The sequence below is a fragment of the Chelonus insularis genome, unplaced genomic scaffold, assembly GCF_013357705.1.
Source record: "Chelonus insularis isolate UGA/USDA-ARS -01 unplaced genomic scaffold, ASM1335770v1 contig_404_pilon, whole genome shotgun sequence".
In the NCBI taxonomy this organism is placed as follows: domain Eukaryota; kingdom Metazoa; phylum Arthropoda; class Insecta; order Hymenoptera; family Braconidae; genus Chelonus; species Chelonus insularis.
The window spans coordinates 288,338-307,017 of NW_023276561.1; the positions used below are offsets into that span (position 1 = coordinate 288,338).

Here is an 18,680-nt window from a genome sequence, read left to right on the forward strand (position 1 = left end):
TTCATATTTCACTTCACTTCTTTTGAATAATATCATTTGTTGGCGTTAAAAAAATTAGATATGTTCTTTTTAATCTTCAAAGGTCTCATATAATGAAAATGGAATCTGAATGTAATCAAAGCTTGACTGTTTTTTTTTTCAAAAGTTTAAAAAATGTAAAAATCAAATGAAACAATATGTCAAAATGATTTGCAAAGAAGAAAGAATGTAAAATAAAAGTTACTCGTCTGTTACTTTTATTACAATGATTATATTTCTAAGATAAACTTAAAGAGTAAGCCAACTCTTTATTATGGGTATATTTTATGTTATAATAGTGTGTAAAAAAAAACCAGATTTTTAAACTGATTAACATTGTTACAATTAAAAACATTAAGAAGGTATGTTACCAACTGGAAAGTAGAAAAAAAAGACAATATCGTTCATATTCATAAGAATGGAAATTTTATTCATGAATTATTATTATAAACTCAGTTAAAAAGTTTCTTTCAAAGTAAACTCACCATATCGTCAATGCTTCTCACGCACGGGTGTATAATAAATGTGAAGCTTCCTAGCTATGGTGATAATTGAACGACTTGTACTTAAAGCACGTTCAAGTGTATTCAATTATAACTGGTAGTAAATAATCCTGTTTAAAACTAAGAATGAAAGCATCTAAATAGTCAGGTTTATTGATAATTTTTATGATAAAAATTTTGAGAAAATAATAGCATTTGATGAGAAGTGAACAGTTCAATGTCATATATTATGATAATTCATTTATACGTGATGATATTTATTTAATAAATTATATTATTAATCAAATTATTGAAATTGAGGATAATGTTAAAATTAATGTTCTAGATGTAGAGCCACAAAGAGAGTAATAATTTAATTTGCACCTTTACATAATTTAACTAAATTATTCGAATTTTATAAATTTAGTTATTTCTAATTGCTCTCGCAAGTGGCTTTTGATGAAGAGCAATTAGAAACGTAATGAAATATGTGTTAAATGAATTAATTTATCATCAGTTGAAATGTTAAAGTTCCATACTAGATCGTCAGAGCTTTCCATGAACCATCAAGCTTGTAAGCGAGATATTATAATTTTCTATCACTTTATGTAAATAAGAGATCTATTAACTTATATTTTCATAAGAAAGATAAATTCAGTAGGGGAAAATTATGATAGGATACAATCTCAAGCTAATGGATATTTAATGTTGGAAGAAGATATTTAAGAAAATAATATATTAAGGTTTTTAGCTTATCCAATCATTTTACTGATACAAATATGATATAAAATAAAAAATATTTTATTCATTATGGTAAATTTGTTATTTATTTTTGAATTAAACTCTTAAATATTTTGTATTCGTTTAATGATGAATGTATTTATTGAAAATTACTTCTGGATTATTATTTCTGTTCAAATTTAATCTCTCGAAATACATAAACTATCAACAAAATAGAAATCCGATAGACATTAAATGAAATAACTACCATAAACTGTCTATTGATGATTTTCGAATTTTTATAGACTGCTATAATTGAATTATTGAGTTATACGGTTTCTATAAATTCCAACTATAGATTTTCTCGACGAGAAGAATTTAATTTATATGAAAAAAAAAAAAACGTTAAGAATTTAATACCTTCCTACAATAATCATAATCTATAAAAGATTTTTATCTCTTTCATATGATTATTTTATGATATATTTTTCGTTGGCAAAATAATTTATCAAAACAAGTTTAGTTGATCCAACCAATTTATTAAAACAAAGTTGGGAAAAGAAGTTCTTGGGAATCATTCATCGATATACTCTCATAGGAATTGTTTTTCTTTGGACAGAAATCTTCTTGACAAAGGAATACTAGCCTCAAGAGGTTTCTTTGACAAAGTTGCTCACATTAATCCAAGAACAAATACAAACTTGAACGTTTATTTTTATGTCGATTCTAGAATCGCCTTTCTTGCTTGAGTAAACTTTCCATATGTTATATATAACATTTATCTTGGAATTTAAAATATCTATCATAGTTTTATTAAATAATGACTCATTTGAAATAACTAAAATAGTTTATTACCAGCAATGTAATGATCATAAAGCTTCATCAACACAATATTCATAATTATCATCTATGTTCTTCAAATCGCTGTTCCAGCTATTATAAAGCGAACATTTAGCTTAACTGGCAATGAATATTTATCTATAAACATTTGTAAAGTAATGAGAATAATTATTATAATAGTATTTGTTCTATTTCTTTAGCTATTATATTAATTCATCAAACTTGAAGCTATTAACAAGCTTTCAGATTCTAAAGAATAGCATGGTAATATAGAATTTAATAGTGAACTACATTGTAAAATTCTCTATTCATTTAGCTAGTGATTATTATTGAATAACTATTTGCACGATTGTTCTATATCTTTTTATGACAATTTCCGATTTGAACCAGTACGATATACTCATATTAAGCTTATGTGACAAAATCATTAACGATAAAACATAAAATTATTGGCAGTTACTTTGTTAGAGGTATTATTAGAATGCTTTTCAGCTGAATTAGCAGTACTTATGTTTGCATAATTTAGTCATACAGAGATCTGTTTATGTTGGAAGTATTAAAATAGTAAACATGGCGAAAACTGGCTGATGATAATTAGATAATATTAACTGAAATTTAAATGAATAGTTATTAAAGCATTGATGTTTTGATTTTTATATTTAAATATCAGAAACTATTGAATAAAATCAACTATTTTAGAAAAGCATAATAAACTAATGTAAAAAATCAACAATAATATTTTCTCAAACACATCAAGGTATGTGAATCATTTTTGATAAATACTGTGTATGTATGCTTTGATAATAATTTGTCAAGGTGTCATAAATATCAATTTTTTTTAAAAAAGATCTTTAAATAAAAAATATACCGTGTTCATTACGAATGCTTGCTAATTTTCTACGTAATTAACATTGAATAAATTATAAGAATTATGAACAATATCCCTGATGATTTGATTGAAGAACGTATTGTGTTATGTATATGGTCATAGCAGATTTAAAAACAAAACAAAAGACGTTCTGTCGTTTTCTCTTTTCATAGGACTCCAGTGGTTTTACTTCATCATACAACCGAGTCGTTCCGCAACTGGTTTCAATAATTATTGAAGTAAAAAAGTAGTACTTTTTATGGGTTTGATATTACTATGCCGTACTGTTTAATGAAATCTATAATAAGATGCCGACGAAATGATCGTTTTCATGCAGGTAAGCTTTTCCAATGAATTTATGACAATATGACAGGTTTCTCATTACCAGTAAGTATTGATATTAACTTTTAGGAGTGTTCAAAGTAGATCATAATTTACCATCAACATCTTCACAATCAACACCGAGTGTTCTGAAAAAAGAAAATAAATCTAAATCTATCAAAAGAAGTAATGTGGATCATAATTACTCACAGCTTTCCATCATGACACGATATAATTTCAGTAAAAACAACAGTCAGTACAGTGATATAATGTCTTCAAGATACGGTTTACACTTCATTAATGCCGAAACTGTTTATCATAACTCGCCATTAGACAATATGACGGCCACATGTAACAGCAAAAACTTTTATGAGCGTCATCAGGATTTACAGACTTGTAAAATTAATCCGGAACTAATTACATTGAATAAAGCATACCCTAATGACATTAATCATCCGCTCAATCTTGAAGTAAGCCCGGAAAAGAAAGATTTATTATATAGGAAAAACTCCAACCATGTTGATGAGGTAATTAATTGATTTAGTAAAAATATTAGTGTTGGAGATAATTTTATTTTTTCTGAAATTAATAGAACTGGAAGAAACATAAGGTTCTACATTACTGCCCTTACTGTCACAAAAGCTTTGATCGTCCATGGGTATTAAAAGGTCACCTTAGACTGCATACAGGAGAGAGACCTTTTGAATGTCCAGTATGCCATAAATCTTTTGCTGATAGGTAATTCTATTTTGACATATCTAAAAGTGTTCTGATTAAAGTAACATGTTGGAAGTAGAAAGGGTATACATGATTTAGTAATTAATTTATTCTATGATTGATTGTAGATCAAACTTAAGAGCTCATCAAAGAACTAGAAATCATCATGAATGGCAATGGAGATGTGAAGTTTGTTTTAAAGCTTTTTCACAAAGAAGATATCTAGAACGTCATTGTCCAGAAGCTTGTAGAAAATATCGAATGTCTCAAAAGAAGGAATGTGCATAGCATGTATATTGTCAAAAGTAAAGTTAATCAAACTATTTTGTATGGAAGTTTAATGAAGAAATATGATTGTTCTTTCAAACAATTGTCTATAATGTAATTTGGAAAATTGCCGTAATGTATGTTGAAATTCAAAATTAATTACAAATAGTTGGTATATTTTACTTAATTTCTAAAAATAGTTTAACAAAGGATGAAAAACTTGTAGTGATTCAAGTACCACGAAATCTATGGGAAAGAAATTGTTGTAAATCTAAAGAGAAATTTCCTAATTTTATATTACGGTATTTTTGTCTATTATTAGAAAATTTTTGTTGAATTTCTAGTTTCTAGATTGATTCTTTCTACTTTTTTCTGTGTAACTTTTACATTGTTTATCACTTGAGGGGAAATTCCATAAACGATAGGTCAGGTCAATTTGCCGGTTCTTTGAGGCATATGATTGGTTGTTGAAAATTTACCTCAAGTTTTGCACGCATGCGCAAAAAATAAATCTTGTGCGCCATCTTGCGTCATCTCAGATGCTCAGAAAAGCAGTTACTGTACGGATGTTTTTATTCTTTCATGAGATACATCGTGCTAATCGTGTGTGTTAAACAAGTATAAAATAATTATCGTCCGCATTTGACGCAGTGCGTTAGTTGCAGAATCATATAATTGTAATATTATTAATAGAAAAACGTTATTTACTCAGTGAGACTTTAATTAAACGCGTCTAGACGCTCAAAAACACTTGGGTGAAAGAGAGAGTGAATCGAAGAGAGCACTGTTTGTCGTCGCGTATACGGCATAGATCGAAACTTGACATTGGTAGTCGGCCATTTTGGCGTTTTGTGTTCACTGTTCAAGTGCTCTTCTCCAACATCGGTGTCCATCCTTTTCAAGGTAAATTATTCTTTTATTAGTTATATATATTTTTTTTTATTATAAATTAAACTAATTTATACTTTAAAACGTTATCGTCTTGATTTTAATATTATTTAGTTATTTTTATCTCATTTGAGGGGAGAGCAAAGTTCGCAGAATTCAGGTTGACGATACTGTTTTATTTCCAAGTCCCATTTTGCAATATTACCGGCTTGTTACTGACTCCAATGGAGTCTTAAAGAATGATTCAGTTATCTGAGATAAAACTGATCTCTTTTATTGAATATTCTTAACTTTTATTCTTTTTTTTTAAGTAAAATTCATTTTTTCAAACAGTACTTATTGTCTTTCTTTTGTGCAAACACCCAGCGTCTATATGAATTCAAGCATCAGCAGTTAACTCATTTATTTTATAACGTATGTCAACGATTAATTTTCTTTTATCAGCATTGAAAGTTTTATCTGATAAAAAAATACATTGTTTAACTTTTGAATTAAATACATTTATTTAAATTATAGTCATTAAAATGAAAGAATATTCAGTATAACTCTATAGCTATTAATATAGAGTATTATCATATTGAAATTGTTAATTAATCGGTGAATTTACAAGTTTTTCATATATAATTAAATATAAGAGATATTCAAAATATAGAAAAACTATTAGAATCAAATAATTAAGTATAATAGGTGAATAGTCTATTCAATTGATGACCTCAACTGTTTGTTTTCATTGCTTGATATTTCAACTCAGGTAACTAATACTTAATCCTCATTCTATTTTTGCTAATGCTGGGAAAATCGGATAAGAATCATACTGACTTATAGTGATGTTAGATAAAGGAATGATTTCTACAGATGAATAAATTAAATTTTTTTTTCAATTTTTATTTCTCAATAAATTATCAACAATTTGTTGTATCTATGATGTGGATGATTATTAAACAAATATTTAGAGTAGTTAATGTATTTTTTCAGATATTAGTCACACTGTGTCATTATCGAAATGATGACCGAAACGCATATAAACTCCAACCACATGTTAAATTCAGGTTTAGGCTCTAAGCCTGACCTCGAAAAAATGGATGATGTTGGTTGGAAAGCGAAACTCAAAATTCCTCCACAGGATAAACGAATTAAAACAAGTGTAAGTTTGTTGTCTATGATTTTTCTGATTTTTTTGAATTTATAGAAGAATATTTTTACAAAAATTATTTATTAATTGTATTTTTAAAGGATGTTACAAACACACGTGGTAATGAATTTGAAGAGTTTTGTTTAAAACGTGAACTTTTGATGGGTATCTTTGAAAAAGGATGGGAAAAACCATCGCCAATTCAGGAAGCCAGTATTCCTATTGCATTGTCAGGTAAAGACATTTTGGCACGTGCCAAAAATGGAACAGGCAAAACTGGAGCATATTCAATTCCTGTGTTAGAACAGGTAATTTTTATGAAATTAAAAAAATATCTGCTGATTTTCTTTATTTATATAATTTTACAATAATATGATCAAAATTGTCTTTAGGTTGATCCAAAAAAAGACGTTATTCAAGCTTTAGTAATAGTACCAACCAGAGAGTTGGCATTGCAGACATCACAAATCTGTATTGAACTAGCCAAACATATGGACATTAGGGTTATGGTCACCACTGGTGGTACAAACTTGCGCGAAGATATCATGAGGATTTATCAAAAAGGTTAGATTTTATTCACGTCATCGTAGAGTTTTATACGATATTTTGATTATTGATTATTTATGAATTCATTTGTGTATTTATCAATGATTAGTACAAGTAATCATCGCTACACCGGGAAGAATTCTTGACCTTATGGACAAAAATGTTGCCAATATGGATCACTGCAGAATTTTAGTTTTGGACGAAGCTGATAAGCTCCTTTCACAAGATTTCAAAGGAATGTTAGATCATGTAATTTCTAGGTAAAATTTTATTTTATTTTCATTGGGTATTTGAAAAACAATATTAAGGATAATTTTGTAACAAGCTTTATTTAATTTCTACTAGATTACCTCTAGAACGACAAATATTATTGTACTCAGCTACGTTTCCACTGACTGTAAAACAATTTATGGAAAAACATTTAAGAGACCCTTATGAGATTAATTTAATGGAAGAACTAACATTAAAAGGAGTAACACAATATTACGCTTTCGTCCAAGAACGGCAAAAAGTGCATTGTCTCAACACGTTATTTTCCAAGTTACAAATAAACCAGAGCATTATTTTCTGCAACTCTACGCAACGTGTCGAATTGTTGGCCAAAAAAATAACAGATTTGGGATATTGTTGTTACTATATTCATGCTAAAATGGCACAAGCACACAGAAATCGCGTGTTCCATGATTTCCGCGCCGGGCTATGCCGAAACTTGGTATGCTATAATTAAAATAAATTGTTAATAATATTATATCTTTTCTAATAACCATAAAATTACAAATAAATAAACATTTAATTGCAGGTAAGCAGTGATTTGTTTACACGTGGTATCGACGTTCAAGCAGTAAACGTCGTAATTAACTTTGATTTTCCAAAAATGGCTGAAACGTATTTGCATCGTATTGGTCGTTCCGGTAGATTCGGCCATTTAGGTATCGCTATCAATCTAATCACTTACGAAGATCGCTTTAATCTTCACCGTATCGAACAAGAGCTTGGAACAGAGATAAAGCCAATTCCCAAGGTGATAGATCCCAGTTTATACGTTGCTAGACCAGAAGATAATACCAGTATGGAAGAAGGTAATGTGTCGAAGTAGTTTTATCAATCATCAACAAAAATAAGTGATTTGTGACTCGTACATATGTGGCATATTGCCGGTTATACTTCGAACACATTGAAATTGAACGTAAAACATAGTGATAAATAAAATAATACATAAGTCTAATGAAGAATAAGATACTGCACGTATTAAGCAGTATATAATAAATGAACAGTAACAGTGCTAAATACAAAAATCAAGATTAATATTATTAAAGTTCAAGTAACGAAAGGGAGGAATATTTGGAAAACACATAGTTATTATGTCAGGAGAAAAAGTGTTACTTGTAGATAAGGTATACCGAGCATAAAAAAAAATCATTATACATCGCGGTCGGTTTAAAACTCATTGACTGAAGTGAGCGTCAGTGCCGGTGCGAGTCATCTCTTGTATATAGATACGTTTAAATGTAAATATATAATTATTATTAATAATAATCAGAGTCAAGCCATCATCAAGTGCACAACATGTAGAAGGAAAAACAAAAACATGCAAATACACCATCTCGTGATTAGTTCATCATTGCATTTTATCGTGAGTGTAAATATAGCATGAGAAAACAAAAATATCATTTTATTAGTAAATTTTGATACGAAAGGCCTCAATACTTTTCACGTTCCTTCTACTTTTTGTTATTTAAAAAAAAAAATATATTATAAAACATACAAAGAATTAAGCTGACTTCCAATGGAATAAAGCTTCTATAGAGAAAAACAGTCTTCGTTCATTTTGCGCGTTCGTAATTAACGAACACAAAGATGTTCCAAAAATATATTTATATATATATACATTATGCAAACTTTTTTTTTTTTTTTTTAAAAAAATATCGCGCAACATTTACGAACGTTTGCGAATAATGTATAGTTTGATTGTGGCTTGATTTTGCAATCTCAATTCTGTCATTAAACAACTCTGAAATTCAAATCACATTTTTCAAAAAAAAAAAAAAACAAAAAATAAAATAAACAAACGAGTAATTTAGGTATTATTGAGAATTTACCATTCAAAAAAAATTTTTTTTTTGTTTAATGAAATTTTTTCTTTTATTTTTCATCCAAAGAATTGTACCATTTTTTTTTTCTTATTTATCAAATGAATTTATTGATTAAATTGGTTTGTAGTACTGTGATTAAGAATCAGGGGTTGTAAAATTGACTAGTTTTATACAATTATTTTTATAACCACTTGGTTAATGAGTTTCGTGAGACTTGGGGATCTACACATTCGCGAACAATTTCACTAGACGAAAGAACAAAAAAAAAAACAAAAATACAAAGGTCAATGTTTTTTAAATAACACAAAAGTACTTAAAATTATAATGAAATATAATAACAAAAAAAAAAAACGAAGAACAATATGAACATTTAATATCTTTAATGAAAAAAAACGGTGCTAAGATTTACTAAGATTTAACAAAAGTTATATTAAACGTTTAAACATGGACTATAAAAATACTGTATCATTGACCGTCTGATATAGTTCGCTTTTTAAGTGATAAAAACATGATAGTTGGTTCATAATAATGTAACAAAAAAGATATTTTCATATACGATCCTACGTCATCACGAATCGCATTAACATCACGTATTTTTTTTGTATAATAAATCGCGAAACGCAGATGGAAAATCCGTTCCATTGTAAATTTAATGTGTATAAAGTCTGAAAGTTGGACAGACTTCAGCCATTATTTGTAATATAGCGGGCCAACAAAACGAATTAGCTTCGCGGTCGAAGCGTATGTGAGGTGTGTTACAGCCGTGATAAAAATATGAGAATGAAATTTATAAAGAAACGGTTTATCTTATGAGCAACGAATCTTTTAACTCAGATTTCATTTGATGAAATTGTTAATATTATCATGTGCACTTTGATTGAATATCTAATTACGTGAACCGTTGTCTCAGGAACATACGGATAAATAAATTAAAAATAAAACAAATATGATGTTATTTTTGCAAGTTAAGCGTGCCTTGCATTTGAAACATCATTATTGTGATGAAGTTTGCAATCATTTGTGCTTTATGAATGCAATTTAATTTTTGTAATATCTTAACTATATTGAAAAAAAAAATGAAAAAAAAAACAAACCGTTTCATGAATGATTTCATGGAATGATCTCAGTATGAATGTGTGATCATGCTGTAAAGTCATTGTATGAAAGAGTGATTGAAAAATTGTTGTGCAAAAATATTGTACATTCTATGGAAAGTATTCGTTGCTATTGCGAGAATAAAAAATAATAAATATAAATGTCAGCAATTCATTGTCTGTCCAGACGACGAATTGTATGTTTGACATTGTCTCGGTTTTATAGTGATAAATTTAACTTTAATCTATGTTCTTCAAAGAAAAAAGATTTTCAAGTACTACCATCTACTAATGTACGTCTCTCTCTCTCTTGTGTAGAGCATCAAGTGTTGTAACTATGAAAAATTTTAGCAGTGGAATTTCGTATGCGACTTTCAGTTGAGCTTACTCTGACAAAAGAGTCTAACAAAAAGAATAAAAAAAAAGCGTAGACTCGACTGACAATATTTTCCACTATAATGTACGACGAGAGAAGAAGATAGAGATAAAATGAAAAGTAGGGGAAGGAGAGGACTGTACAATTTATTCTACTGGCTAAAATTTAATTAGATAATACATTGATACGATATGAATATCTCATATTGAGAGTAGAACGTACAATGCGCAATAATAGCCGCGAACGAAAATAATAAGCTTATTGTTTCCATCATTAAACATGTATGTTTGTTTAGAGTGTATGTTGGTCTGATTAGTTACATTTTAAGTTGGTTTATATAATATTATTAAAAATATCTGCGATAACTGAAAATCAGTCGAGAAATTGACTCGACACATTCGTAGTATTTTTATGAAATGAAATGATATAAGAATTTCAAAAATGCCTTACTATACTGGCATTTAATTAATTTCGAAGAGATTGCAAGTGAGAATAGTCAAGATATAAAACTTTAAATCGCGATAAAATAGAGTGTATAAAACCAGGAATGTAAATCGTTTTCCAAGTTTTGACTTTCTCGTTTGTGTTCTCTTGAGTGCACTTGACGAAATAAAAGAGGTAATTATATGCAAGCTCGTAAGTGCACGATTAAAGAGTGTAAGATCGTAAAAGCTAAAGATTCAAGCGTAATGAATGACGCGAAAAGAAGAATGAGAAGTGAGTGAAAATCAGTGGAAGAGTAAAGAATTACTCAATTAATAACATCTAGATTAGGCCTGAAATATCATCCGCGCATGCTCTTTCGTTCACTGGTAAATGTAAACGATCGATTTGTAGAGTAGAAAATAGGAGAATGAACGAATGAACGAACGAACAAAACTACCAAGTATACTTTTCAATGAAGGCAGAAGTGAAAAGCCTGAAAATTTTTCTTCAGAGGTTTACCAAGCAAATGCTTCTTTATTTATTTATTCTTGTGTTTTTTTCTCCATTTTCTCCTGTCTCTACAACTCGTACCGTCCGGTGAACGAAGGCGGAAAACATTTAACCAGGATTAGTGGTTTTTTCGGGCTCGTTTCATGAAGCATATATTTTTTTCTATAATTTTTTTTTTTTTTCGTTTATTATAAAAGCAGAGATTGTAGCTCGCGAGGTGAGCTAACGTTCTATGGCGAGGAAGAATAAATTTATAACATCTGTTAGAGATTTAAAGAGTCTCAAAATAAACAATGTATGAGAGAATGACGATCGTTTGAGATGGAGGAATGATACGGGTCTTGATGAAAAATAGAAAAATCCTTACGAAAATATTACTGAAAATGTATGCGCTAATTGCTTCTCTTTTGTAACATTTTCGTGAAGATTTGCAAAAAAGGTATGATGGATATGATGAAGAAGATGATGATGATGGTTGAATGAACAAAAAAAAATGCCATTTAGGGCGTTGTCAACATTGCGTTGATCCTTCGTTCATCGTGGTACGTTTTATACATTCTTATATAACACCGTGTTACCAATATAAAAGTTTGATTCAGTGTCTGGGGCTTTTCCCCAATCTGGTTCCATCATTTGTCATGCAGAGCACGTACCACGGGGGTCACGGAATCATTATAATGATTGTTTTTTAAGATAAAAAAAAAAAGAAAAAAAACCGCAAAATGATAAAAAAAAAAAAACAAACAAAAAAATAGTCCATCGTAAATACCAGAAATTTTTGCGATTCTGTACGAAAAAACAAACTCTACAGTTTTGTACTTGTCGAGTCTATTTATTTTCTTTTTCTTTCGTCGAGATATGCGCAATTTTTGTTTCATAATGAGGTGTCTTCTGCAAAATAAATCATGTATATTAATATGACATTTGAAAATCGTGATTTGTGACTCTTGTGAGATGAAAAATTATCAATGTTACCGTTTCTCATCTTTTGTTTTAATTATATTAATAATAACAAATTTTGATTAATTGTCATTATGTGACTGGTTACAGTGACAAATGATAAATATATTCTATCTGAAATTGACTTAGAACTATTCAATTTTTGTGATAAATATTGTCATATTTTTTTGACATTACAGTTAATCGATTTCCTATTGAACTGAATAGCTTTGGATAAATTCAAAGAGTGAGAGAGAAAACTTTTAAAAAAAACAGCAGGACACCTATACTGAAATTTCGCAGACTCGACTTCAGCATATGTCTCACAAAAAAAAGAATGAAAAAAAAAAGTTAATAAATAAAAAAGTAAAATAATAATAATAATGATAATAATAATAATAATGAAATAAAAAAAAAATATCTGTATTCTGGTGATGAAAAAAAATTTTACTTCCGTTGATTTACAAACGAAATTCATTATAAAATTCGTAACAAATTGTCAAAAACTTGAGATTAATTTTTGATTCAATAACAAGATTTTTATTATATTAATGAAATTTAGAACATTTATTGTAAAGGTGGACTTGACTATTTAAAAAAAAAGAAGTATATTTTGTTTAATGTACCTCATAATAATTTTTCTTAAACATACCAAGTCCATCTATTATTCCATATTGTTAAAAAAAAAAACAAAACTTAATTTTTATTTTTTACCGAGCAATTAAACAAATTTTTTCTTCTGCAATAAAATTTCAATTCGATACGCATACAAGCGGAAATAATGATTTTTTAAATACCCCAACATTATTATATTTTAGAATCCCAATATCCAAGCGTTAAATTAATTCAATTATAAATATAGATAGACTGGGTAATGAATGTTATTAATTTGGTAATTTAAATTCAAAGCATCATCATTTATTGGACATTATTTAATATCAATTAAACAATATATCAAATTAAGACACATCAGATGTATAGATTCTCGTAATTCATTTTTATATACCTATTTAAACGATATTACCAACGTCAGAGTGCATTTATTTAACAGATTTTATCTGACAATAATCGCGTGTGTCACTACATTAGTTGTTACATATTGATACTATATTTACATTAGACAGTAATTTATACCTTTTAGATATCTTGTGATTAAATATACCTACATAGACATTTAATTGTATCTAAGATGAATCCCTCAAACAACTTAATATTAGTTGTCTGAAGAGTCTATCTTACAAGGTAATTAATGTGAATATGTCAACCGGACAAATAATAATTTAATCAGGAAGATCGTAAACTGATGTGAACCCGTAAATTCTCAGATACATTTCTCTCTGACGATGCAAGCTGTATCTCTCTAAGTTTCAACAGTGCTGCAAGCAAACAGAGTTTCTCCAACAACTCCGAGAATGCAATATACAGAGACAAACAGTGCACACCCGACTGCCCAATGCTGCGAAGGCATCAATCTCCCTGAGAAACACAATCCACGTAGGTAGCTAATTAATTGCATTTGATGAAGATCTCTGGGGGCTACTAATCATATTTGAACAATTATGTGAGTCTATATAACTATCAAGATACGTCAATCGAATTGCCATTGAATCAATTATTTATTCATCAGATTTTTTTTTTAATCGGATAAAAAAAAAGTTATGATTAATAATCGAATTATCAATAAAAAGATTGATTAAATGAAAATCTGAAGGGTCAGGAAGGGGAGTATTTGTTTGTTTATCAATGGTAGTTGTAATGATGGACTGATGATTCTCTAGAAGGGGAATACTTCATATTTTCATTTATAAATTGCTGATATGATAAATCGATAGCTTTCAATTTTGGAACCACAAGGTATATCCTCTCAATCAGTGCATAGCTCTCATCTCGATTGTTATTGGGTGCAAATGAAATACGATGGTGCTTTAAGCAATTGCCGAGTCATTCATGTCTGTCCATTTCTCTCTTTTCACATTAGGCTTGCGTATTGTCTTTGTCCATTCTATCCACTTGTTCATCCAGATCGTCTGCTCTCATAACTTGTCATCTCACTCATACTGCTGCTACATCAATATTCCTGTCGTTCAGTGCCCGCTGAGAGTAATATCGATTCAGACAGCCAATTAGGTCTAAAAGGCCCTTCAGCGAGAATTTGTGCACAGAGGCGCGCGTCAGTCTGCTGCTCTTTGTCTCTTTCTTCCCTTTACAACTATCGCAGGCTGCTTCTCTTGCTCTACTTGTTCTACTGTTTTCTCTATTTATCTTTTTTCTCGAATAATTTTCACAAGATGGCTGTCGTTTTCGAGGTTGTGTTTCCCTTGTGACAATGGCTCATTATGATGAAATGTAAAAATACATTTGCATGGAATAAAAAACATCTGCTAGGTAGTAATCATCTCCAATGTATTGTCGTTTGTTGGTACAATTTGATCAAGCAATACGATTACATCATTGTAATGTTCAAGGGGACGAAAAGTCAAAAGACATTGACATTGCGTTGTAATTTATTTAACAATACTTGACAAAATCCAGACTTCACAGATGTAATACGTAAACATAAAATATTCAAAATTTTTCGATAATTTAGCAAGCGTTTTGAGAAACGGTTGTTCATTTCCCTCCGCGACGCAGCATTCGATACGTTAGGACGGTTGGGGTGGTATTGTGTAGGGTGGTGTGGAATAAAGAAGGAAGGGGCGTTGCATGCGCATGCGCCGAGAATTGTAATGTCTATGTGGTTGCGTTCTAGCAAGGATCGTTGCTAGTAGTTGAAAAGGAGTAAGCGAGATGGATAGGGTAAAGTGTAAGGGGTGACGTCGAGGGAAAAGCTAGCAGTTAGGGGAGACTTGGGGGTTCCTAGCAGTCCCTAGCATAGAGAGTACATGAGAGGATACTATTGGGGATGGGTAATGGAATCACGGCGTGCAGAACCCGGGGTATATACGAGAGAGAAATGAACGAGAGAAGTTAGTCTAGTTGTCTATCCATCTATCTGTCTCCGTTGTATAATTTCTCCGTTCGCGCGCGCGCGGGAAAAAAAGGCAAGTCTTGGTGTTTAGCAAGCGGCAGCGCTTTCAAGCGTCTTTGGCAGTTTTCACGTATCATCAAAGTGCTAACGCAGTTGGAGAAGCTTGGTGGTGGCCTATAGATTATCGTGTGCGTTGAGTGATGGTGGAAAAGTAAACGAGACTAAATGAAGTAACAAGGAAGTAAGTGTAAATATGGGTGAGTTTAAAAAAAGTACTATTTGATTAAAAGTTATTTGGAGTAAAAGTAAATAAAAAAATAAAAGGTAAATTCAGTGACTTATTTGCAACATATAAATCAGTGTAAAACGAGCATGAATGCGGTTATTCAAACGTGATTTTGAGCACGCGAATAAGAGAAGGACTGAAGTAGATCGTGGAAAAGTAGGCGGTCCAGGGCCACCCTCTGTTCTCTCTTACTTCTTCCGACTGCTCTTCGTGGCGGCAGTGGCATCGAGTTTCGCCCCAGTGGACATGTTCAGTGATTACACCTCGCTCTCCATTTTGACAAGGAAAATAAGTGGTTTTTAAGTAACTTGTAAGTTATTTTATTTTTCAACGAAATGCGACGCTTGAAGATTTATTGAAGCAAGCTAACCTGAGTGTTCGTAATGCCTCGACGCGTTTCTCTAACGCCCCTTGGCGTTCTAGCGGTCATTATACTTGGTATCGTCGTTGGTGATAAGTGTGCGGAAGAGTGTACGTGTAAGTGGAAGGGTGGTAAACGTACAGTCGAGTGCGTTAATCGCTCGTTAACCAGTATACCGGATCAAATTGACCCGGAGACGCAGGTATTGGATGCTAGTGGCAATGACATAAGAGTCCTTCCGAGTAATATATTCATCCGGGTCAGCCTGACAAATCTACAACGCCTGTATCTCCGTGACTGTCGCATGCATCAAATCGATAAGGATGCTCTGGCAGGACTCACAAATCTTGTAGAATTAGACTTGAGCAACAACCGATTAACAGCCATTCCAAGTGCCAGTTTGGCCAAAGCACCGTTTCTTCGAGATCTCTCGTTGGCGTACAATCCACTCCAGAGAGTCGTTGCTCAAGCATTTCACACAACTCCAAATCTTGTGAAACTTGATCTATCTCATGCACAAATAACAGAACTCGAAGCAAATGGATTTCGCGGCCTTGAATCTCTTGAGACACTCAAGCTCAATGGAAATCAGATTGCTACGCTTCATCCAGGAACCTTCGAACCACTCAATAAGCTCACAAGCATTGAGTTACATGACAATCCATGGATATGTAATTGTGATCTCCGGGAAATGAAAGTGTGGTTGGTTAAACACAATTTGCCAACATTGATTGCACCAGTTTGTCAAGGTCCTGATCAACTCCGTAATAAAGCATTCACTGAACTGACCATTGATGATTTCGCATGTAGGCCAGTCCTTATGATTGCCAGCCGTTATGCTGAAGCAACAATAGGGGAAAATGCGAGTATTGTGTGTCGAGTATCCGCTGTACCACCAGCTAAAATAAAATGGTATTGGAATGGTAAATTATTGACTAATTATTCAGCATTTAGCAGTTATCAAAAGACATTTATTTATGAAGAAGGACAATTTAGTAAACGTAGTACATTAGTACTGACCAACGCCCAAGAATCAGATTCAAGTGATTTTTTTTGTGTTGCTGAAAATCGTGCTGGAAGTGTAGAGGCTAATTTTACACTTCATGTATCTGTAAGAACCGCAGGAATGTCAACACTTGGATCAGGTCAAATAGCAGGAATATCCGCAGCTCTAGTAGTTTTGATTCTTTTTATCTTACTTATAATCCTGGTTTTATTTGTACGTCTTCGACGGATGCCAGTAAAAGACGTCAAGAGTACAGCAACTTTGGAAGTTTTACCAACTGAATCCAACCAAGAAAATTTTGATGGATCTCCAGGTGCACGCAGAAAAGCTGAAGAAGCTGAAACTACATTTAGTGAAGGGAAACCTTTAACTTCATTGAGTTTGAGTTATGTTCAAAGACCTCCAGAAAGTAGAGAATACGTTTTGGAAGAATCACATCCAGTGATACATGGTCCATGCTTCTCATCCACAACTTCTCTAGTACCTATTGAAAATCCTGACTTGATTAGAGACACACGTACTTCTATTGAAGAACTTGGTACATACACTCCTAACAATTTAGGAAGTTTGATGATGGAAGATACAAGACTTCTCTATTCAAGTATTTGGGACTCGAGTGAGCGGCCAAGTGCGACGGCAAGTACGTATGTTGCCAAAGAAGTGATACAGTCGTCGATGCCGTCAATTGAACAATTTCCACCAGGAGCTAAACAATTAAGGGTCTGGCAGAAAGGTGTACCTGTCCTACCACCAGTTTCTGCACTTAAACGAGTACTTGGATCAACTCGTAGCTCACCAGATGAGGGATATCAAGAGGGCACGGGTACAGATGTCTAGGTACCGCTCCTTCATTACTGCGACCCACGGCACCGTTATCTCGAGCTCATGAGGAGGCATCAGGATGACATAAGGTCGTCGTGTCTCACAGACTAAGTGCACGTGCTTACCTGGTCGTGGTAGTGAATACGTGGCTAATAAAATATAGATACTTAACAATAAAAAAGATCTGTAAGTTTATTCCTTTATATGGCCCAGGTGATGTAACCTGAAAAGACGTGTTCCTGTTTATTGGGGGGTTCTATTATTTCCAAGAAGTTGTACATGTGACCACGGAACAAGGGAAATCAACTTTATACAGACAACATGACTTATTCATCAGTTTAATAAACTCATTCCCGTTTCTTTTGAATATAATATCAATACCAAGCCACAGTTAAATCATTAACAAGCAAGTTTATATATCATGTGTTTGTGGTTGGAAAACATTTACCAATTTCCTCGAGTAAAGACTGTACATGTTTCCGGATATCGTATAGATAGCAATGATGGAATTATTGAGATGCCGTTAAGTTGAGTATGATGAATATATATATATATATATACATATATATGAATATATTATATATATAAAAAAATAAATAAAACAAAGAAAAGAAAATTATATTATATTAAAACACATGAATTTTTTTAGTCAATTCAATAATTAGGCTAGAAAGGAATATAATGAGAGAGAGAGAAAGTGTGAGAGTATTGAATATTTATCCACGTTTTATGGAATAAAATGACGAAACGTGTTCTAAATAATTAAGATAAAAAAGTTTTAACGTTGTTCGTTGCCTGATTTGATCATAACGTGTGCATTCCATTGTCCTGCGGAATGGCATTTTTCAGTAATAACAGTCTGATAATAAATATGCGTAAGTGATATGAATGAATGAAATAATTGATATTAATAATATAGATGAATTGATGAAAGAGTTTTATTTGATATTATTATAAATGAAAAAGTCTTATTAATATATTCTCAATTACTATTATCAAA

At 31.3% G+C, this 18,680-nt stretch overlaps 3 protein-coding genes across 4 annotated transcripts; all 3 read left to right on the forward strand.

Moving 5' to 3' along the window:
* The first annotated feature begins 2,397 nt into the window (after window positions 1-2,397).
* Window positions 2,398-4,521, forward strand: LOC118069039 (zinc finger protein 236-like). Its single transcript, XM_035086866.1, has 5 exons — window positions 2,398-2,817; window positions 3,102-3,265; window positions 3,340-3,776; window positions 3,842-3,987; window positions 4,095-4,521. Exons 2-5 carry the CDS (start codon window positions 3,205-3,207, stop codon window positions 4,252-4,254), a joined length of 804 nt encoding a protein of 267 aa, XP_034942757.1. The 5' UTR covers window positions 2,398-2,817; window positions 3,102-3,204; the 3' UTR covers window positions 4,255-4,521.
* Window positions 4,522-4,765: 244 nt separating this feature from the next.
* On the forward strand, window positions 4,766-12,386 carry me31B (ATP-dependent RNA helicase me31b). Of its 2 annotated transcripts, XM_035086864.1 has the most exons (7): window positions 4,766-5,136; window positions 6,097-6,265; window positions 6,355-6,561; window positions 6,646-6,817; window positions 6,909-7,059; window positions 7,145-7,511; window positions 7,599-7,895. In XM_035086864.1, the coding sequence occupies exons 2-7, from the start codon at window positions 6,125-6,127 to the stop codon at window positions 7,893-7,895; spliced, it is 1,335 nt and encodes a 444-aa protein (XP_034942755.1). In that variant the 5' UTR covers window positions 4,766-5,136; window positions 6,097-6,124. The 2 variants fall into 2 exon arrangements, with proteins under 2 accessions (XP_034942755.1, XP_034942756.1); XM_035086865.1 differs by lacking the exon at window positions 4,766-5,136 and having other exon boundaries at window positions 6,125-6,265; window positions 7,599-12,386.
* A 1,993-nt stretch (window positions 12,387-14,379) lies between these two features.
* On the forward strand, window positions 14,380-18,423 carry kek1 (kekkon 1). The gene has a single exon (XM_035086862.1). It carries the CDS (start codon window positions 15,875-15,877, stop codon window positions 17,693-17,695), a length of 1,821 nt encoding a protein of 606 aa, XP_034942753.1. The 5' UTR covers window positions 14,380-15,874; the 3' UTR covers window positions 17,696-18,423.
* The last annotated feature ends 257 nt before the right edge of the window (window positions 18,424-18,680 follow it).